Source organism: Talpa europaea (assembly GCF_964194135.1).
Source record: "Talpa europaea genome assembly, chromosome: 14".
NCBI classification, from domain to species: domain Eukaryota; kingdom Metazoa; phylum Chordata; class Mammalia; order Eulipotyphla; family Talpidae; genus Talpa; species Talpa europaea.
The window spans coordinates 76,458,473-76,481,282 of NC_140082.1; the positions used below are offsets into that span (position 1 = coordinate 76,458,473).

Consider the following 22,810-nt stretch of genomic DNA (forward strand, 5'->3'; position numbering starts at 1 on the left):
ACAAGACATGGAGTTGAGTCAGGCTGCCTCGGTGACCCATCCCCCAGTTCAGCATGGCAGTCAGAGACAAGATGGAGTCTATGTGATTCAAAATCACCTTCACCATGTTCAACCAGAAGCTGCAAAGCACACAGGATAAAAGTGCTGTGCCGATGACAGGAGGCAGTAGTGGGGGCCAGCAGAGATGGGGAGCCTCCTTTGCAGGAAGATGTGCCTGGGCAAGTGGTGGGGGGAATGCAGACCTCTCCTCCCTGCTCTGTGGTTCTCCTTGACATGCCCCCAGCTGTGAACCTCAGCAGCCACGTGGATGCCACGCTGCTCCAGGTGAGCCTGGATGGGGCCTTGGTGGTCGGTGGTCCGAGCGGTCCCGGGAGAGAAGAGCACGTAGTAGTGGAGGTGACCCAGGCCGAGTCTTCAGGCTCCAGGCGGCGGAGGCCGCAGCAGGTGACTCTTTTAGTTATTTGAAAGGGATTGTAAAAACTCATTTCATCTCTTTATAAATTGAGTTTCCTCTTGAATGGATTTGATGGGGAGCCACAGGCAGTGACACCATTATTAGACAGGCCCTCAACTCTTATCTTCTGTTTTGTCTTTGAAAGTCTCCTTTTCCCATTCTGCAAGTCAATTATAAAACTCTCACCATTTCAGTAAAACCAGGCTGGTGAGATTTTTTTTTTTAATTCAGAATGATTTCACTGGGCAATTCAGAGAAACATTGCATATTTGAAAGTAGACTTTTGTTATGTCTAAAGTGTGATTAAATCTGGGCCTTCCTTCACGAACTGGAAGTCACCCAGCACCACAGACCCCTCGGGTTTGTGGCTCCTTGGTGTGGACTTCCTGAGCGTCTTTAGCGGTTGAGACCCGCCGCAGTGCTCAGCATCCCGAGCCAGGCCTCTGGCTTGTCCTGCGAGGATGAAGAGAGCCTGCAGTGACAGTGCCATCTCCAGGGCTCCTAGCAGGCAGCCCCCAAGTGGGCCAAAGTGGCATCACTGTTATTTTTTTAAATTTTATATATTTTTTACATTGTTCTTCATTTTTGTACAATGTATGCATTTTTCTCGAGGTGAAATCCCCCCCCATTCACCTGTGCACCATCACCATAGTCCCTTGTGCTCTTCCGGCCCCTGTTTGATCCTACCTAACCCTCTCCCTCCCTGCAGAATATTCTGGTTTATAGTTGCCTGTTGATTTTAACTTTATTATAATTAAAAGAAGTACCGTCTGTTATTTTGAATTAATTACTTGAGAAACAGCTGATGAAGGAATGACACTTTGGCCCTCTCTGTCTCCCCTGTGAGGAGCGCCCTCCCTGTGCCAGGAGGGAACATGTCTCATCTTTCCTGGGATGTGGAGTTGGGTAAAGGCCGCCCTTTTCCCCTTTTACCATTTATCCCGTCAGCTTCTACACCCATGGACCACATACCAGGAAAATCCCTCCTGTCCCTCTTTATTCTGTGACTGGTCTCATAGTTAAATGGGCACCAGACAGATTAACCAGAGAAGAAGACTGATTTATTTATTTTTATTTTTTTAAAAAGATTTATTTATGCACACAAGACCTGGGGTACAGGCCAGATGCGCGGGAGGGTGAGAGGATTCACCAGAGACAGAGTGGGGAGCAGAACAGGCAGACTGACGAAATACACTGCTGAGGGGAGCAGCGGGCGTGACAGGAGAGGTCTGCCGCGCCATGTGGGATTCTCACCGGCTGGCTGGGATTGAGCCCGCGCTTCAGAAGCTGTGGACTGCTTCGCAGTGTGGTGCTCAACTGCCGGCACCACCAAGGAGGCCCAGAAGAAGACTGATTTAAATGGAGTTTTGACTTTTCCAGGTCAATTACAACTGGACAGTGTTTTTAAACCCCAGAAGTGAGCGTGCGGTGGTGAGCAGGAACTTTGAGATCCTGAGCAGGTAGGTCCTCAGGGAGCGGGGTCCTGGGGACACAGTGCCCTATAGAGTTTGACCCGTGGGGCTCTGGGTGACCGGCCAGCTCCTTGGGCCTAGTGCTGTTTCCCACTGTCAGCTACGACCTGCCTTCCATCCTGCATGGCCCTATTCTGACCTGAGTGTCTCACATAGTTGGTTTTGCTGTTGGTAGCTGATAAAGCAGTCTGGTATGTGGTGAGGAGGCAGAGGGAAAACTAAATGGCAGAAACCAGTGTGCAAGTCTGTGCTCCTGATTGCTGGACTTGTAAGATGGCACTGAGCAGCCTGCCACAGGGGGCTGTGTCCTGGGTCCCAGCCCTCTCACCTGTGCTCAGAAGGCCTGTCTGCAAGGACAGGTGTCGGGCTGATCACTCTGAGATTGGTGAGGCTCTGGATGAGTGTGGGTGGTAGGGGAAGAACACCAGAGGAAGAAGCCCTGGCTGTTGATTTGGGATCTGTCTTCCTGCCAGCAGTAAGATCTTTGCTTCATCCTGCAGAGAGACTGTGTCCATCAGGGTCCGTGCCTCCCTCCAGCAGACCCCTGTTGTGCCTCTATTGCTGGCTCATCAGTACCTCCGAGCAAGTGTGGAAGCACAGGTGACCATTGCTGCCGTCATCCTCACTGGAGTCTACGCACTGATCATATTTGAGGTAACTTTCATGTATGAGCCCCTAAATTTATGTGCCCAGGAGTAAGTGCATTTTCATTTGTTGGATGAACTTGATGGATTCACTCCTGCTTCTTAATCAAACTGCATGTGGCTTCACTTCTAGAAAGTAGCATTTCCCTCATCAGTAGGTAAAACTGAATTGCATCAGGAGGTTGGGGTCTCAGTGGCCCCCTTTTTAAGATGCAGAGATTGCTCAGTGGGGTCAGGTGACGACAATCCAGTTCTTGTTACTTTTGCTCCTAATGGTTTATTTTTTATTTATTTTTATTTTTTTTAATTTAAAGATTTTTTTTAAAAAAGATTTATTTATTTATACAAGAGCTGGGGTACAGACCAGAGGTGCAGGAAGGTGAGAGGATTCACCAGAGACAGAGTGGGGAGCAGAACAGGCAGACTGATGAAATACACTGCTGAGGGGAGCAGCGGGCAAGACAGGAGAGGTCTGCTGTGCCATGTGGGCATCTCCCTCGCCGGCCGGGAATCAGACCCGCGCTGCAGAGGCTGCAGAGGCTGCAGAGGCTGCAGACAGCTTAACAGCGCTGCTCTCAACCCACTGTGCCACCTGGGAGGCCCGCTCCTAATGGTTTAATACCTAATGGGCCCAGTACCTGCCTGAGTTATTTCATTAGTGTTTACAATAAGCTTTCTAATTGTATTATTCCATCTGCATTTATGAAAAAACTATTCTGTACTGAAGAACTTTTTCCCACCCAGTTTACTAATGTAAAACACAGTTCATGCCAGAAATCCAAGATCAATTATTTTTCTTTAATTTTCATAGTAATGAATTGTTGCCTTAGCAACTTCCAGTGGTGTCTACTGAGTTTGTTTCATTTTTTTCTCTTTTCTGAATCTCATTTTAGATATATAATTTAATAAGTTCAATGTGCTTTAATCAGTTATAGTCATTAGTAATTAAAAAATACATTCCATTGCCAATTTATTCTTAAAAAGACTTCTCTATTATTCTAGGGCTTGTTCATCTTTTTCTTGCATAATTGTGCACTCTTTGAAAATTACATACTTTTAAAAGCTTTATTAATCTTTCATTAATTAATGCTAGTTATTAATAGTCATTAAGAAAAAAACCTCCCTTGCTCCCAACAGCTCTTCCTAGGTTATAAAAATCCTGTAGAGAGCCATTTCAACATTGCTGCCACCTTGGTAGAAACAACAGTTGAGAAGAAACCAGATACATCCGTTGGTGTGTCCTTGTGAGTCCCTCAGAATTAGGCATCCCACCTCTGCTGCTCCACATTATAACATACTGGCTAAGTTACCTATTTGGAAAAAAAAAAAAAACTTTTCATTTTGAAATAGTTACATATTCTCAGGAGGTTGCAAAGACTTAGAGGAAAGTCCCACACACCCTTTCCAGCCTCCATCAGTGTTCATATCTTACCCAACTCTGCTTCAATATCAAGGCAAGAAAGTGGCCTCAGTACCATTCATAGAGCTGATTCTGGCTTTAGTGGTTGCATGCATGCATATCTCTCTCTCTCTCTCTCTCTCTCTTTGTGTGTGTATGGCTATACACAACTTCATATGTGCAACCTTGCTTATCTTCCACCACAATAAAGATACTCAACTGCACAATCTTCAAAGAACTCCCTGGTTTCCTCATTTACAACTTGGCTGCTCTCTTCCTCCACCATCCCTGGTGCTGCAAGCTACTCACCTGTTCTCATCTCTATGTTTATGCTTTTCACCAATGCTTTATAATGGAAAAATGTAGTATGTATCTTTTTGAGATTGACTTTTTCCACTCAGCATGATGTCCTTGCAGTTCATCCCAGTCGTTGCATATAGCCACCATTTATTCCCTTTTAATAGCTGAATAACATTTCATGGTATGGGAGGATGGTTTGTTTAAGCATTCATCCTGTGCAGGGTTAAACAATGGGTAGTTTTCAGTGTTGGGCTATTACAAACAGTGCTACTATGAACATTTTAAAAGGTTTAAATGTTGAAATTTCAATGTTCTTTGTATGTTCTAGATATAAGGGCTCTGTTGGGTATGTGGTTTGCAAATATTTACTTTCAGTCAAGATGATCAATTTTTCCTTTAGTAGATTATACTGAGTTGTTTGCAGAGATCTCTCCCAAAGATATTTTCCCCAAAGATCTTTGTTTTAGTTTTAAAGTTCATGATCCATTTTGAGTTAGTTTTTGTTTAAAGTGCGATGTTTAAGGGGAGTTCATTTTTTAACCCATGGATATCCAATTGTTCCGTTGTCATTTAGTGAAAAAACTATCCCTTTTGAATTTTGTTTGCTACTTCGTTAAGAATTGGTTGGGCATATTTGTGTTGATGTATTTCTGGGCTCTCTATTTTGTTTTATTTATTTATGTGTTTGTTCTTCCACCAGCACCACATTTTTTGTTTCAAATGTGTTTTGGCTATTCTGTGATCTTTCTTTTTCTGTGTATGTAGGCACTTGAGAATGGCCTCACAGTTCATGGACATGGTGTGTCTCTAGATTTTAGTTCTTCTTTGATTTCTTGTATCATTTTTCATCACATAGATCATGTACATGTCTGTTAAACTTATACCTAACTGCTTTCCTTTGGAATAATTACAAATAGTACTGTATTTTTATTTTGCTTTCCATTTTCACCATCTCTGTATATAAATGCAATTGGATTTTTATAGCTTGATCTTGTATTCTTATTACTTTCTTCAACTTATTAGTTCTTGGAGGGTATGTGTGTGTGTGTGTGTGTGTGTGTAGATTCCTTGGTATTTTCTATGTATACAATCATCATTTGCAATAGGGACAGTTTCCTTTTTCTTTTCAATTTGTATGCCTTTGCTTTTCTTTTCTTGCACTGGCTAAAATAAGAGTGATGAGATCGGATATCCTTGTCTGTTTCTGGTCTTAAAGAGAAAGCATCCAATCTTCCACTATTAAATATGATGTTATCTGTGGGTTTTGTAGATGTTTTCTCTGAAATGGAAGAAATTCCTTTTTTTTTCATAGTGTACTGAGAGTTTTTACCATAATTAAATTTCGTTGGTGACTTTTTGATTGATTTTCTTCACTAGCTGTTTGATATAGTGGGTTACTTTGATTTATTTTAGAGTACTGGATAACCACGAGTATTTAAACAATCTCTCTTTTCTAATGTATTTATTACTATAATTTTCCCTCTCAGCACTCTCTTGGCTGAGTTTTAGTTGTGTTTTTAGTTTTTTTAGTACTTTTTATTTTTAAAAATTTCTCTTGAGACTTTCTCTTAACCTGATGATTATTTAGAAATGTTTTGTTTAATGTTTTGTATTAGATATCTTACTGCTGCTTTGCTGTTACTAAAGTTTACATTGACTCACTTATATTCAAATAATTTATGTGCTTTGATTCTTTAAATTTGTTGAAATTTTTTTATACTCCAGGCTTGTGGTCTCTCTTGATGAATAATTCGTGGATTTAAAGTACTATGATTTTTAACACTAATATAACTTACAAATAGAAACTATGTAATTAGACCAGACAGTAACTGGTGAAACCCTAAGACTGTCCTTTGGTCGTGTCTGTAAATTTGCTAATAGAAGGTGGGGGTGGTGCGGAGGTGTTAGAAGAATGGTATGTTTGATCTTGTATTTCTGTAGCCCCTGTGCTTCCAGAATACCCTTGGGGCACCTGGGCTGGGAAAGGCCAACATTATGAGGGGAGAACTGGGTATACACCCAGGCCCTGTGGGCTTTCTGGAGCAGGGGGAGTCACCTTACTGAATTCCTAAGATCTACTTTCTCTGTTTTTTAATTTCCTTACATCTTTGTTAATTTTTGGACATATTCGATTTCTCCCCTCAGGTATAGTCCCCTCGTTCTCCCTCGACTGTCTAGCCCACCCTTGATCCATCTCCACCATCCCTTGTGCTCTTCCCTCCCCATTTTTGACCCCTTTCTCTGCTCCCCTGCTGTGTACCTCAGATCTATGTCAGCTGCAGTTTTGTCTTTTCCTGTAGGCTGTGCTCTAGCAGTAGAATTGCCTTAGGTGAGGACTCTAAAGTTGTTCCAAATCTTGGAAGACTTTGGGGGCTCTAGACTCTGTGGGCAGATGCCCTCAGGCTATGATGCTGCTATCAGCACCCCACTTCTCTCAGGAAGTGTGTGTGAGTATTGGGGTGGCTGCTAACCAATCCCCTTGGTGCTGCCAGCTGCTCTCCAGAAAGGCAGGACTACCCTTCCTGTTGTATATCTAGTTCATGCTGGCCTGTGCTGACTGCAGGTTTTGTGCAGTGTTATTCCCAGTGCCTTAGTCCGTGCCCAGCCACAGTAAAGGCTTGATTAGTGTTTATTAAACAAGAGTGTTTCCAGCGTATCTTCAAATGTCTGATTAGGTGCTGAGATCCTACCCTGGGTCTAGTCGAACCTACTCCTGGGACACTGTCTACTCTGACCCCAGGAGTGACCAAGCAGAACAAAGCAGCAGCCAGGGTTCCCTTAGGCTTTTTCAGAGCTTGATGGGATATAATCCTTTCAGGAAATTCCTTGGGTTATTTAAGCATCTGGTCCCATGGGTAATCCTGATCAGCACTTTCTTACTTGAGGATTTTGGTTTGCATTTTCTCATCCTTTTAAGTAATTCTTGTTGGAATCCTCAAGGAACAAAATTGGGCTGATCTTCCTAATTCCTGAACTTTGCATTTCTAACAGGGCTTCGGGAGATTTCCCAATGCAGCATTCTAAAAATGCCATCACCACAGGTTCTGGGCCCTGATAAATACTGCATGAGATCATGTGCAAGCAGCTAGGCAGTCTTCATGAAAAATGTTTCACAACATTAAGAAAAAAAGCTCTTCCCCCAAGTGCCCTTCATCCATCCCCTAGAATTATGTTTGAAGGAGGGTTGACTCCACAGGCTGCCTTCTGCTGCAGACACACAGCCTTGTCACCCCATTTCACCCACTTTATCTAATTGAAACAAAAAGCGGCAGGCTTTGTTTGGGACCATGTCTAATCACTCTGGTTCTTTCATATGTAGTCTAGGAACTCGTGTAGCATGTGGTACAAAAATTGACTGTGAAATGACATTCAAGAGAGATGAATAAAGAACACCGTTAGTCTTCTAGAGGGTCTCCCTCTTAATTTACAGAACTGAGATGTGCGTTTGGAGAGAGGGATGATGCTGTGTTTCAGAATGCTAAGCACGTACCACAGGGCTTTTTCTCTTCAGTGGAAACCTCCAAGTTGGGGTTTTCTAATTCCATTTTTATATTGTGCAAGACTGAATTAAATTACATGTGTGATCCATGGCTCTGACCCTAATTCTTTCCCCTTAGTCTGCAAGCTGCTTCTTATTGCTGAGAAGTCAGTATTGTGATTCACAGAGCATGTTGCTTCCTGTAGAATCTGGCAAACTTTCCCCAGTGGGGTGCATCACCTCAATCCAGAGGTACTTCTCCTATTCTCCTTTGAATCAAAGACTTTAGAATGGCGGAGGAACCGGTGAGTTAGGTAATACAAGCCCTGTGCTTAACAGACATTGTCCTGAGTTGTAAGGCTTCGAGTGTCAGGATGGAGGGTGGAACTTTCAACGATGCCAGGCCACACTATCCATGGTTTCTTCTGACAAGCTCACTGAGAAAAAGGTTTCTTAGTGCAATTTCTTAGAAAACCAGGCAGAATTTTGTCTCAAAGGGTGTGTTGCAGTGGTTCTGATAAAGCTCCTCTGTGTGTGTTTAACCGTGCCTGGACACAAAACCAGTAAACTGAATTGTCTTGTTTGAAGCCCTGTCAAATAAGAGGGGTGTGTGTGTGTGTGTGTGTGTGTGTGTGTGTGTGTGTGTGTGTGCGCGCATGCACGCGCGCCAATGCATGAAGAAGAGCTACAGCGAGACTGAGGGCTGTGTGTGGCGTCAAAGACAATGACGTGCTGCTGCCAGCAGAGCAGGCGTGCGGAGGGGCAGGCGTGTTTCTGAGAACCTTGTGTGTCAGTACGACACTCATTCCCTCCCTTCTAAGACAGACTTTATTATTACCCCCATTTTATGTGCAAGGAAATCGAAGCACAGAGAAGTAAATTGCCTGCCTCAGTCCCTGAGCTGGGAAAGATGGTCGAGATCGCTGTCCTGGGGGCTGCCATGAAACCCATGTTTCTCACCAGCAGCTTCACTTCCTAGGAGCGGGGAAGCCACACAAGGGTTGGATGAACAGCCGTTGCGTACCCTCCCTGGTGCAGCACCAGGACGCATACATTACAGTCTTCAGTTCCAAGAGATGTGTGGGCTGGAACATGGCACCCCGATACCCTGATGCTTCCTCACCTCCAGGACCTGTCAGTGTTGACCTGACACTGCAGCGGGGGCCGTGCGCATGTGACCGGGTGAAGGACACTGGGGGGTGTCCCTGCGTGTTAGATTGTGAGTGAGAGTGTGTATCCGTGAGTGGTTTAGCAAGGGTGAGTGGCCATGTGTGAAAGTGTGAGACTGTGAGTACGAATGAGCACGTGAGACTCTGTAGGTGTGAGTTAGTGACGATATGAGACTGAGCGTATGAGCTGAGCTGTGGGTATCTGTGTATCTGTGTGTGCAAATTAGTGAAGGTCTGAGACTGCAATTGTGAGACTGAGTGAACACAAGTGTGAGACTGCATGTGCATGTGTCAGTGTGTGACTAAGAGTGTGAGTGTAAGTGCTGAATGTGAGTGAGGACGTCTGGCTGTGTGAGTCAATTGGAGACTGGGTGTGCAGGTGTGAGTGTGAGTATGGTGTGTGCACATGTCCAGTGGCCCTCTTGTTCTCAGGGCTCTCCTCTGGGACCCCCAGTCACTCTGAGGAGCTCCTGGTGGTAGGAGGGCGCTCAGGTGGCAGCAGACACAGGCGTGTCCATGCGTGAGTCCTCACCTTGCCTGGTCTGCACTCCTCTCCACACAACCCGCACCAGGAGACAGAGCGGGGTTCCAGTGCAGGTACCCTTTGAGGTTCAACCACATCTGTGGAGAATGAAGATAGACTTCTCCCCCTTTTCACTGTGTCCTCTGTGGACACACCTTGCCTTCCATCAGGGGCTCTGGGACCTGATCCCATTTTCTCTCGAGCGTGTTGTGTTCCCTCCTTGCTCCCGCTGTTGGTAGGTAGTGTATGTTGCCATACTCCGTCCCCAGCATGTGGGTCTGCATCTCTGAGGACAGGATGGGGCCCCTGTGTCCCAGGGACTGTGGGTCTCCCGCCACCCCACGTGGGCTGCCTGTCTTCTAAGGCAGGGGACAGGTGGGGAGGGGTAGAAACAGTGAAGACCACCCGTGCGCACCTGCGTTCTCTTAGACTCTGGGGAAGGAGGAACACACGTGATGTGACTTTTTCACCTGTGCTGGGAAAATGTAGGTTTGGTGCCATGGGGCGATGAGCAGTCATTTTGGAAGAATGTTCTGAGGAAATGGTGGGACCTTCAAACAGAATGTGTCATTTTAATCTCTACTTTTAGGCTATAGTCACAGGAGAAAATGGTTTTTGGTAACCTCTTGATTCCTGAAGAGGATGTGTAGAGATGGGGCTGGTTACTGCGATTCTCCAGTGCCACATGAGTTAACGACTCACACGTCCACTTTATTCCTGTAGTGAAGATTTTGTGGTTTCTTAGCAGAAACATTTGCATTATAATAGGTATTTGTGCCTTAGGAACTTAGCACTGAAATTCAGGGAAGCAATTATCCTTATTTTTATTTTTTAAATTTTTTTCAAAAAAGATTTATTTATTTATGCATACAAGAGCTGGGATACAGGCCAGAGGTACAGGGGTTGGGAGGATTCACTAGGGACAGAGTGGGGAACAGAACAGACAGATTGACCAAAGTACACTGCTGAGGGAAGCAGCGGGCAAGTCAGGAGAGGTCTGCTGCGCCATGTGGGTAACTCCTTGGCTGGGGATTGAACTTGTGCTGCAGAGGCTGCGGACAGCTTCATAGGTTGCATCTTAACCCCTTGTGCCACCAGGGAGGCCCCCTTATTTTTATTTTTGAAGAACAGTCAAGCTGCCTTCCAGCCCTCCAGAATTACCTGGCCAGGGCAACATGTCCGCAGGCCACTGCTGCTCAGCCTTGTTTCCATCCCAAACCAGAGCCAGCAGGCTGCATCAGCTGGGGGGTGGCCCACTGACTTCTGGAGCTATAGCTAAGCTCTGGGATCTATGGTTCTGTGTAACATAAATCAGGTCAGAAAATTAACTCAGAATTATGCAGGCAGTACCTCAATAGAAAACACATGCAGGGCCTCCCTGGTGGTGCAGGCGGTTGACCGCCTCACTGTGAAGCTGTCCACAGCCTCTGCAGCCCAGGTTTGATCCCCGCCGGCCGGTGAGAATCCCACATGGCGAAGCAGACCTCTCCTGTCGCGCCCGCTGCTCCCTCCCCTCAGCAGTGTATTTCTTCAGTCTGCCTGTTCTGTTCCCTGCTCTGTCTCTGGTGAATCCTCTCACCCTCCCATGCATCTGGCCTGTATCCTGGTTCTTGTATAAAAATAAAGAAAACACATGCAGAGAAGGGGTGGGATGGGAAAACACCAGCATAAGCAAACAGGACCCCACAATGCAAATGTAAGGCCAGAAGTAAGTAAGGTATTGGAATCTGGGTGCCAGCAGAGTGCATTGATGTTCCCGTCTGCTCACACACTGTTCACCAAAGCATTTGAGGCCTCAAGGTGGGGGGATGATTGGGACACATTACACCACCTTGCCTAGCCCACCTACTGGCCAGGATGCGGGCATCTCCTCCTGTGCCTCCTCCTAAGGCGGCTTGGGGAATTCTCTGTCCCCATTCACCCTACACAACAGTGAAATGGGGTGGACTCTCTATAAGTCACCTCACAGCCCCCCATGTTCCAATACCTGCCACTTACCTCATAGCCCCCCAGTTTCCAGTATCTGCCTCTCACTTATGTACCCAAAGTTCCAGCCTCATTAAGTACAACTTCTGTCTTCTCATTTGTCACAGGTGACACTCTTACTAGAAGGTTTTTAGTATAAGTTGGGTTCTCTTTTTTCTCACCTCCTCTGAAAGCGTCCTTGCCCTTCTGCCCAGCCCTGAAGACCTGTCGCATGTTTTGGGGTTTTGCATCTTCAGTGGGCTGCTTTTGAACCAACTTTCTCATTAACCAGCCTTTGCTGCGTCACCCCCACCCAGGTATCTTTTGCTTCTCTGGCTGCCCTGGGGCTGGGGCCAGGCTGGTGGTCGACCTCACTGGTCCCGCTGGTCTGATGGCAGGGCTTGCCTTGTGCACAGTGTCCTCAGGCAGAACCAGGCAGCATCAGTAACACCTCTGGACTCCGCTAGGATTGGCATTTGCTGGGGTGGCCTCAGTGGCTCAAAGGGGCTGGTGTTGACTCCAAGAGCGTCAAAACTGGACTTGCAGCCCACCCAGAGACACACATTCCTTCTGTGTGTCTTGAGGAGGGATTCCCTATAGCAATTAAGGGTTCAGAAACACACATATGCCTATGTTTAACCAGCATCTCCCACATCTAGTGGACTAGGAAACCCTGTGTTGAGCTAAGCTTATCAATATGTCAAGGGACTCTGGAAATCTTTGGAATATACTTAACCCTCATGTCACATATGTGACACTTGATAAAAGCAATGGCTGCTGGAGGAGGGAGTCCTGGCAAGGTGGATGGCACATGGTCAGAGGTAAAGGCAAGTGCTAGGCACCCAGAGATCTGGAGCCTGAAGCCACCAATCTAAAGATGGGGAGGCAGAGACCAGAGAAGTTGGATTCCAAGTGAAGATGAACTTTCGGTGCCAAGGCACTGATGCCAACCAAATACCAGTCCTGGTTCCTAAGGGGTCCTTTGATAATGTCCACTTTCTTTATCTTCTCCCTCTCCACTTTTTTTCTTTTTCTCCCCCTGTTTTGCACTAGTTTAAGGCTACATTCATAAAGCAGAATGTGTAGTATTTCTTTCTTTTTTTTTAAAAAAAGATTTATTTATTTATGCATACAAGAACTGGGGTACAGGTCAGAGGTGCAGGGGGTGAGAGGATTCACCAGAGAAAGTGGTTATTAGAACAGGCAGATGTACTGAAATACACTGCTGAGGGGAGCAGTGGGTGAGACAGGAGAGGTCTGCTGTGCCATGTTGGCAGCTCCCTGGCTGGGGATTGAACTTGTGCTCCAGTGGCTGCGGACAGCTTCATAGTTCTGCACCTTAACCCTTTGAGCCACCAGGGAGGCCCTGTAGTATTTCTTTATATAACAGAATGATAACACTTTAAATCCTTAACTAGGGAATGCAATTAAAGTGGGAATTTGTCATCACCTTTGCAATTGGCCTCATAATACATCAATGAACGTGGTGGCTATGCTGACAGGTGGTGTGGCGGGCATGCTGCCTGTTGCGGTTGTCAGGATCTGCCTTGTTCAGATAGTTTAGTAAGGCTTTGAAACCATGGCGCCTGCATTATTTGTAAAAGAAACAGCTAAAAAGGTCTTGTATCACACAAAAGTAACCTCCATGAACACCACTGAGGAGTCTCATTTCAATGTGAGATTTGAGTGTAATCTTAGGTTTCTGTAGGGTATCATGCGTAACAGACAGAATACGGGATTAATTGTTGCTCGTGAAAGCTGTTTCTAAAATGATGTTCAACCTCTGAGCAGAATACGTTTCTGTTCAGATTTTACGAAATGATATTCAGTGCTTTCATTTGTTATTTTTCATGAAGCTTTCACCGATTTTAATGTCAAATACATTAAAAACCTCTTCTGACCAATTAAAAAAGATGGTTTATGTAATGCTTTTCAAAAATAGAAAAAGGTAAGAGAAAAGCAGCCTGTCTGGGAACGGGGTGGGGCGGGAGTGGAGGGGAGAAAGAGAAGAGCTTTGCTTCTTGGCCTCCTGCTTCTGTGGATTAACCAAAGCAGGAGCCGAGCACTCAGTCCGCTGAGCTTCGTGAGGCTTTGAAGTTTGCTGCCCTGCAGTGCTTTCCCTTCACCCTTTGTCTCTGCTCTTTACCCTTTCTCTGTCGTACACACACACAGAGGGGAAACTTTTTTTTTTTTTAGCATGTACTTGGTTTGTTTGAAATGAGGAATAATGTCATTAAATGCAAACCCTCTGGAGTATGGTCCCAGTGCCTGCCCTCGCCCCCAGGCACCCTGTCTCCACAAAGCAGCCTCTTTTGTCCCTAGACCATAATTCAGGATGAACCTCTTTCCTCCTATCCCTCCTCACCTCTCTCCCTTCCTCCTTCTCCCACCCTCCCCTACTTTCCTTCCATTTCTTTCTTTTTACAACTAAGGTAACAGGGGCCTCCCTGGTAGCCTAGGGGTTAAGTCCTGAGTTTGATCTCCGGCCAGGGAGGTGACCCACATGGTGCAGCAGACCTCTTGTCTTGCCTGTTGCTCTCCTCAGCGGTGTATTTCAGTAGATCTGCCTGTTCTGCTCCCTACTCTGTCTCTGGTGAATCCTCTCACACCCTCATCTCTGGCCTGCACCCCAGTTCTTTTATGCAAAATAGAAATTGAAGTAACATTTGATAAGTAATATGAAAAAGAAAGACAAACATGGAGCCATCCCAAGTCTGGGTAGGGAGCAGAGGCTCAGGGCTATAGAGGGTGGGCTCCAGGCACCAGCATGTTTGGGAACAAATGGATGGAAAGCGCATCTGCACACCAAATTGATGCCAAGATTGAAATTCAGCCAATAGCAGCCCGACAAACATTCCACCAATCAGAACTGCACTGACTGAAAACTTCATTTGCATAAAGTGAACTTTAGCTCTGCCTTTTTGCATATATACATGCTCCCCACACCTGGCAACCTAAAGACAGGTCAAGTGCTGCCTGGGTCTGTGTCTCCCAGACTGCAGTTTTGATGTAACTCAACTTCAGTTTTTGAATTATAACATTATAGAGGTTTTATGTGTTCATCATCATAAATCAATATCATTATAAATCAACATTAAGTTCACCACTAAAAGTCTAGTTCTGTCTTTTACCATACAATTTACCCATTTTTCCTGATTTACCACCCTGATCTTGCTTCTCTTCTAATCACTAATTGGTTTTATCATTTGAATGTCCATTTTTGCTTTATTTAGTTCACCTATTTGTTTGGTTTCTTTCTGTGCTGTGAATGAGATCATGCCATGTTTGTCTTTCTTGGTCTCACTTATTTCACTAAACATTAACTAATACCCTTCAGATGCATGCATTTAAAGTACCTTCTAGGTTGAGGATGGCAATGGATTTCTTTTTTTTTTTTAAACTACAGTTGAGAAGTTTTGCACTGTGTGTATATTACCTCATCTTCTTTATCTGAATGGTTTCCTCTTTTCAATTAAAAAAATCTTGCTCTGAAAGCTCCTGATATTTCAATGGCATTCATCTTAACTTTCCAAATTTAGGAAGATAATGATATGGGGTTATGGAATGAGAAGTGTCTTTAGATTATCTGATTCAAACCCTGGTGTTTTGTTTTTGTTTTTGTTTTTTACTGTGAGTGATAAGTTGAATAGGGTTCTAAAGTCTGTCCTTGCTTTTTGGGAGAAAATTGGCTCCAATTTCTCCAAATTTGTCTATGGCTATCCTACCCCAAACATGCCCAATCTCATCCAACTCCTTGCCTTTGTATTTTGTCTTAGAAATTCCACATCCACTTGAGTTACAATTAAACAGAAAAGATATTGTGATTCAGTGATAATACTGAAGTCTCAATTAAACCAAGTGTTCGGCTGTATACCTTTGCTTTAATAAGTCTCAGTAATTGGGCAGAATTGATTTATGTTGTGGAACTAATGGTCCAGTTGCTTGGGGATTATACAGTAAATAATTAATGACCATTTACTGCAGGTTTCCTTATTGAATGTACTTACCCAGGCTTCTCCTTCTCCTTCAAGGTCACTTAATTTTTCAGGAAATGAAGGCAGTTTTCTTTAGAAGGGAGAATGGTATTGTTTGCATGTGTGTCTGGGGCATTCAGACTCTGAAACAGCAGTACCTGTTTTACTTATTCTCCTAGTAGACATTGCCCAGAATGGCCAGTATCGACGGATACTTAAACCAACACAGGTTTTTGACTACTTTAAATCCAGGTGGGGTGGAATGCAGTCATTTGCTATGTTTCTTTCCAGATCGTTCACAGGACATTGGCAGCCATGTTGGGGTCCCTTGCGGCGTTAGCAGCACTGGCTATGATTGGTGATGTAAGTCATACTGTTTCATATCATCGCTTACCCCTTGATAGAATGTCAGACTCAGAGCCCAGGAGTTAGGGGTTAGCTGGTGTTTTTCAATCTTCATCTGCTGTTTCCACATTTCAGCTCAGGAACCATGTTAGAGGCATGAACTAACAGACTTGATGGCATGGATGAGTATTTTTCATATACACACCCTATAATGTCCTTTTCCACTTCAGGAAAAAAAAAAAAAAAAAGGCTTATTTGGCCACAAGTTTGCCCAGGGCAGTGAAGCTGGGTACTGATAGGATTGGCCCTGGGTGCTGTCAGCCCCTGAAAACAGAGGCGGCATCCTGGCCATTTCAGAGAGGTGGGAGATGGTAAGATGGGGGTTCTGCCATCCAGATATGAGGAGGCCTCTGGAGATGCATGTTGGGGAGAGGATGATGGCATGCTGTCAGGGTCTGAAGATGATCCAACTGGCAGATAAAGGCACAAGAGAGCCATGTGCCTTCAGGTGAGGGAAGCCCAGAGTGCTGCGGGGGCAGTGCTAGGACTCAGCACATGGCATACTCAAGTGGATTTGTGAACAACTGTAAAATGCAATGGGTTCTGAAAACTGCCACTGAGGTCATGTAGTCAACCAAAGAATAGTAACTGGTTTGAGAAACGATGTGGGTATCCCACCACTAAACCCATATACCCTATGTTCTTTGATATTTTTGTAAAGTAGCAGGGCAGAATGTCCTAAAGGGCCTATGCCAGCATCTGAGTGAGATTATGGGCACAAAATGTGTGTTGCAGGAAAGAAGTTCAAACAAACCTTTGCACATATGCTTAGCTTTTGTGGAGTTAATTTATTTCAAAGGCTACCCCAAAATATGTGTGATAGCTATCACATTATGGCTTTACCTGCCCTATGATTAAACAGATGAAGGAAAGCTATAGTGTAAATTATTTTGTGTTGGAGAAATAGTGTTAAGGATATTATATTATTAACATAAAGATTACGAGCTTCTTGAGGACAGGGGTCATGTCCATTTCCTCCACTAATGCATCCTCAATACTTCACACATAATAAGAAAATAAGCAATAAAAAGTAAATATATTTATATTTATATAAATATATATGGAATGAATGAAGAGCAGCAACATTTTATAGAGCACCTCTTACGTTTAGCAGTGGATGAGTGCAATGTAAGCTAACCTTGTAGGTAAAAGATCCCAGAATCCCAAAATGTAAATATAAATCATGGTTATTTTTATTTATTCATAAGGAGAAGTGGTTATTTTGTTGTAAAAATTATTAACATTGTAATGGAAGTTGCCTATTGTGGGGAAGCTTCCTGGACCTCCAAAATACAGTCATATTCTGAGATACTGGTGGGGGGGTGGTTAGGACTTCAACAAAATAATTTGGGGGGAGGCATAATTCAGCCCATCACAGATGTTTTCCCCCCCCTCATTTGAAATCAGTAAAGGTTTTATGATTCTAGAACTTTCAGGGTGCAAAGAGAGTCTTTTCTGCCCTATATCACAACAGCCCTTTCAATAGCCGGACTCTTGGTACTCCCAATTCCTCATGCACCAGCTCTCCTTCTTCCACAAGGTTGCTAGAAAATGAAGTCATACAATGGATAATGACCAATAAATTAAAAGTATCCTTCAGTTATCATTATCCCGTCCTCAGGTCCTGGCCTGGGAAGGGCACACATGGGCTCCACTAACCTCAAGGACCAATCCTGCAACTCAGGCTGTTGTTCGCATAGCTCCCAGGGAGGGGGTTGAAGAAATGTGTCTTTCTTATTGCTAAATAAATGCAAAGTCTTGATATTAGGCTGCCTTGTGTCCTGAGCTTCTTTCAGTGGTGATATAACTGACTCAAAGGCAAGTGGATAGGGTGATCCTGACTCTGGCCCTGTGAGTGGGTTTGATGTAAAGGGCAGCACATTTTCACTGCTTAGCACCAGGCAATGATGGCCAGGATTAATTGGCAAATTTGTACTTTGATTGCAGAGACCAAGCCTGATCCATGTGGTGGAGTGGATTGATTTCGAGACCCTGGCCCTGCTGTTTGGCATGGTAATTATAGTCCTCCCCTGGGACAGGGCACCAGGCCTGCCCTAACCCAGAACCTTCTCTCTTGCAGCTACTACTGAGAATCCTTCATTATGTTAAAGAGACTGCACCGCTTGACAATTAGGGCTTGATTGAAAAGTGTGAGTACAGGTCTAGCTAATTTCTCCCGAGGCGGAATTTAATGATTGGTGCTCTGGTTAGCTATAGAATTTCATTCTAGGGCCTGTGTGACAGTGAAATAATACTGCCAGTTAGAAAATGTAGTCATGTTGGGGGCTTATTACCCTTTCCTTAAAACAGAAAATAGTCTCACTCATAGCAGGAATCTAGAAAACCTAAATAAGGGACCAGGAAAAAGAATAACTATAAGAAAGAAAAAATCAAAATCAACAAACAAATATAAACCAGAGACACACTATGGTGGGGGGCGGCAGGGAAAGGAGGGATTGGGGCCAAAATAAGGGGGGTGCAATTGTATGGGGAATATAAAATAAAAAAAAAAATACCACTTTTAAAGTTGAAAAAAAAAAAGAAAATGGAATATCCTAAATAAGGAAACGATGTTTCAGTGAAAAGTGCCTCTGATTATATGCATAAAGGAAGAAATTACCTCTAAATCATGGTCTGTGTGTTTGCTGATTTACCAGACATTGTCCAGTAGCCACTGTGTGCTGCATCTGCGAAGAGGTCAACAAGTTGACTTGTAGGAGAGGAACTTTAAGATGAGCCAGCGGAATAGGAGTCATCTACTGATTTAACCGTAATAAGTGGGGTTTGACAGGGGCCTGGGCAGCAGTGGGCATGGCAAGTGTGTTCTTGAACAGACCCGAAACAGCTGAAAGGTCTGAAGGAGGGTATTCCCTCTTCAGGTAGAAGTAGTCCTCTGTGTCCAGCAGGCCCCTTAGACCCTCACATGGCTGGCTAGTATTATATGCCTCTGAAGGCTGGGAGTCATAATGGGGGGCCTTGCTGCTTACTGTGAGGAGGTCCAAGCTCTGAGCTCAGCCTTCACAAAGGAACCGATATTTGTGTTGGGTCCTTGAAAGCATAGAGAGTTTGGGCATATGGAAGGAAGAAAGAAGGTAGAGAGATGTCACCTCAGGTTTAGTTTTTTGATAACTTACATGATTGATGTGTTAGTTTGCTAGGACTGCCAAAACAAAGTACTACAGACTTGGTGGCTTAAACAACATGAATTTCCTCACAGTTCTAGAAGCTGGAAATCCGAGATCAAGATGCAGGGAGGGTTGGGAACTCTTCTGAGTTCCCTTCCATTGACTTGAGATGACCATCTTCTCCCTCTGTCCTCACCTGGTCTCCTCTCTATGCTGTCTCTGTCCTTTCCTCTTCATATAAGGACCCCAGTCATATGATTAGGGGCCATCCTAATTATCTCCTTAATACAGTCATATTCTGAGAGAGATACTGGGAGGAAGTTAGGACTTCAACAAAATAATTTTGTGGGCATAATTCAGCCCATCACAGATGGCTTAATTTTTTTTTTTCTCATTAGAAATCAGTAAAGGTTTTATGGTTCTAGAACTTTCAGGGTACAGAGAGAGGCTATGTACCAGGCTCCTGCCTTTTCTGCCCCATTTCTTGACAGCCAACTGCTCATGGGGTCACTTACCCTGAGTTCCATTTCTCTTTGGTGGTTTCTGGCAGCAAATGTGGAACAGCTTCCCTGACAAGGGCAGGCCACCCAGGACCACCCAGTCATGTTCCCCACAATCTACAGACAGCCCCACTGCCCCACTGTCACCAGCTTTAGCTATTCTTACTTTATTGAAAGACAATATTGGGCCTACTATTTCCCAAGGACTTTAGTTTAATTAATTTTATCGAATTTTCACAACCACCTAACAAGAAACAAAATATTCAGAGATGAGGTGAGAGAAATGAACTACAGTTTTAAAATTATAATAAAAAGAAAGCTTTTTTTTTTTTTTTTTCGCTCAAGGTCAAACTACTCCTAAGTGGCAGAACCAATATTTGAACCTGAATCTTCTAACTCCACGTTCAGTGCACCACACATTGCCTTCTTAGGTAGTGGGATAGAGGATCTTCCAGAAAGTGCAGGCTGGTTGAAATGTCTGACTGATTTGATTTGGAATCAACAGGGCATTCTTGTCACTACATAGGAATGTTATTCTCACCTATTCAGTGTCATTACTGGAAAGAAAGCCCAATGAGTAGGCATTCTGGATCCATGTAGAACACAGAGCAGAATCATTTCAGTGTAACTGCCCTTATTTTCACGTCTTGATCAAATTGGCAAAAACCAAACAAAACTAATTATTTTAGGGAACAAAATTTTACCCAGTTTAAAAATCTTCAGGGCCTCTCTGGTGGTGCAGCGGATTGAGCGCCGTGCTGTGAAACTGTCTGAAGCCTCTGCAGTGCGGGTTCGATCCTGGCTGGCCAGCGAGAATCCCACATGGCACAGCAGACCTCTCCTGTCGCGCCTGCTGCTCCCCTCAGCAGTGTATTTCTTCAGTCTGCCTGTTCTGTTCCCCGCTCTGTCTCTGGTGAATCCTCTCACCCTCCCGTGCATCTGGCCTGTACCCCGGCTCTTGTATAAAAATAAATAAAATCTTAAAAAAAAAAAATCTTCAAAAGGTTAGTCATTGCTGGTGTGGAAGTTTCAGGGGGGTGGAAAGGCCACATTCTGGGCCATTTCCTTCACTTTTTCTAGTTTTGTGACTGGGGACAAGTCACCTCAGTTCCTTGGCTGATAAAAAGGAGAGTAATAATAACACTTGATGTTTCTGGTAAATCTTGGATGGAATAATAATGTGTCTTGGGCACAAGTCAGGACAAAGACAGACACACGGACCCTGGAGAGAGGCCACACTTGGAGGCTGAGTGAGGATGTCCTGGGCCAGGGGTCGGCCCTAGGTGGTGGCAGCTTCCACACAGAGGCTGAGCTCAGTTGGCATTGACCCCTCTGACATTATTTCAGGATGGTGATCTGCTAAGATTCTTTTTTCTCTCTTTCCCCCGCAGATGATCTTAGTGGCTGTATTTTCAGAAACAGGATTTTTCGATTATTGTGCTGTAAAGGTAGGCTTCATATACTTTCAGTAGTTAATATCTACTGAATTGCTATATTTATTTTTCTACTATTGCATACTTAGTGGATAAAATAAGTGGTAGTGGACAACCTACCATTTAAAGCAGATATTTAAAGGGCCTCCCCGGTGGCACAGCGGTTGAGCGCTGGGTTGCGAAGCTGCCCGCGGCCTCTGCGGCACCGGTTCGATCCCCGGCTGCTCCCCGGCCACTGGAGGAGGGTCCCACATGGCGCGCAGACCTCTCCTGCCGCCCGCTGCTCCCCTCAGCAGTGTACTTCGGTCCTTCTGCCTGCTCTGCTCCCCGCTCTGGATCTGGTGAATTCTCTCACCCTCCCGCGCTTCTGACTGTACCCAGTGCATGTATAAACAAAACAAACAAACCAGCAAACAAGTAAATAAAGCATGCCTCTATAAAAAAAAAAAATAAAGCAGATATTTAAAAATTCCATCCTCTTTTACAAAATCACTTCTGCAAGACTGGGCAAGTTGCCATGCTAAGTGAGGGGACTCTGAACAATCCTGTCAGCTTCTCACTAAACAGCTGAAGACAGAGATGGTGAGCATCAGGTTGAAGGTTTGGGTGACATTATTTCAGCTGGCAGTTTGAGAACCTCACATCAGAAAGTTTTGCATTTGGGGACTCCCTGGTGGCACAGTGGGTTAAGTCTCAGAACTATGTAGCTATGGGCAGCCACTGCGGCACGAGTTAGATCCCCAACTGGCCAGGGAGGTGACCCACATGGCATAGCAGTCCTCTCCTGTCTCACCTGCTGCTCCCCTCTGCAGTGTATCTCAGTAGATCCTCCTGTTCTGCTCCCCACTCTGTCCCTGGTGAATCCTCTCACCCCTTGCAACTCTGGCCTACACCCCAGTTCTTGTATGCATAAATTAATAAAATAAATAAAAAATGATTTGCATTTTAGAGTATCTAATATTTCAGGTCATCAGTTTCTGAATAATTTGCTTTTTGGTCAAATAGTTTCAATGAGTACTTCCTGAGCAGTGAGCATATAAACATCCATTTTTGTCAGTGGAACCCTGGGGAATCCACCTGCAAGTTCTGACCAGTAGTTTGTACTGGTCCCGTCACTTGAGTTGGTGCATGGCGATCCCAACAAGCCCTGTGGGTGTGACATTAAACGTTGTGCTATATTTTCTTTTTCTTTAACACTGAAAAGCTCTTTAAAAAATCATTTACTCAACAAATCCCTTTGCAAACTTGGAATGATAGACCCACACTGTGATTCTTGCTCTCTCTGCGTGCCGCCTTGCACAGTTCCGGGAGCAGTCTGGTCTCTCCCTCCTGATATGTTGGTACTGAATGTATCCCTCAGATCCCCAAAGATCAGCAGGCATAGGGGCCGTGGGTCCAATGCGGCAGCTCTTGCTGTCTGGCCAAGAGGAAGTGGCAAATACTGGGTGATGCCAAATAGTCGGAGGCATCACCTGTGACAAGTGAACACCATGGGGCTCCCAGAAGGAGAATCAGAGGAAGCCAAGTGGATTTAGAATGTCCAGGCACCACCGCCCTCACCTGACTTCGGAATCCTGGATCTAACTTTTAATCCCCCTGCTATTTATTTGGATCCCTCATTCCCAGAGCCCCTCATGGAGAGTTGCTTGTGTCCCTGAGTGCACCCCACTGACCCAGGCTTGTTCTCCCTGGTGTGCTCCCCAGGCCTACCGCCTGTCCCGCGGGAGAGTGTGGACCATGATCACTATGCTGTGTCTCATCGCCGCCGTCCTCTCTGCCTTCCTGGACAACGTCACCACCTCGCTCCTCTTCACTCCTGTTACTATCAGGTACACTGAGCGGCCCCATGTGGATGTGGGGCCAGGCTGTGGCTGGTCTTCTGGCTGCTGGACCTTGTCTGCAACTCCCACCCCCTTGTGTGCCTGTCCAGCCACCGCTCTGGCCAGGACTGTGGTTGTGGCTGTGACTG

The 22,810-nt window shown here is 44.9% G+C and overlaps 1 protein-coding gene across 1 annotated transcript in view; it reads left to right on the top strand.

Moving 5' to 3' along the window:
• Nucleotides 1-22,810, top strand: part of OCA2 (OCA2 melanosomal transmembrane protein) — a 168,540-nt gene that overhangs the window by 20,922 nt on the left and 124,808 nt on the right. The window contains exons 6-12 of the mRNA XM_084253372.1: nt 284-444; nt 1,835-1,914; nt 2,427-2,580; nt 15,670-15,741; nt 17,731-17,796; nt 20,800-20,856; nt 22,546-22,670. Of these exons, the coding sequence (XP_084109498.1) occupies nt 284-444; nt 1,835-1,914; nt 2,427-2,580; nt 15,670-15,741; nt 17,731-17,796; nt 20,800-20,856; nt 22,546-22,670 (715 nt within the window). The remainder of the gene's footprint in view (nt 1-283; nt 445-1,834; nt 1,915-2,426; nt 2,581-15,669; nt 15,742-17,730; nt 17,797-20,799; nt 20,857-22,545; nt 22,671-22,810) is intronic.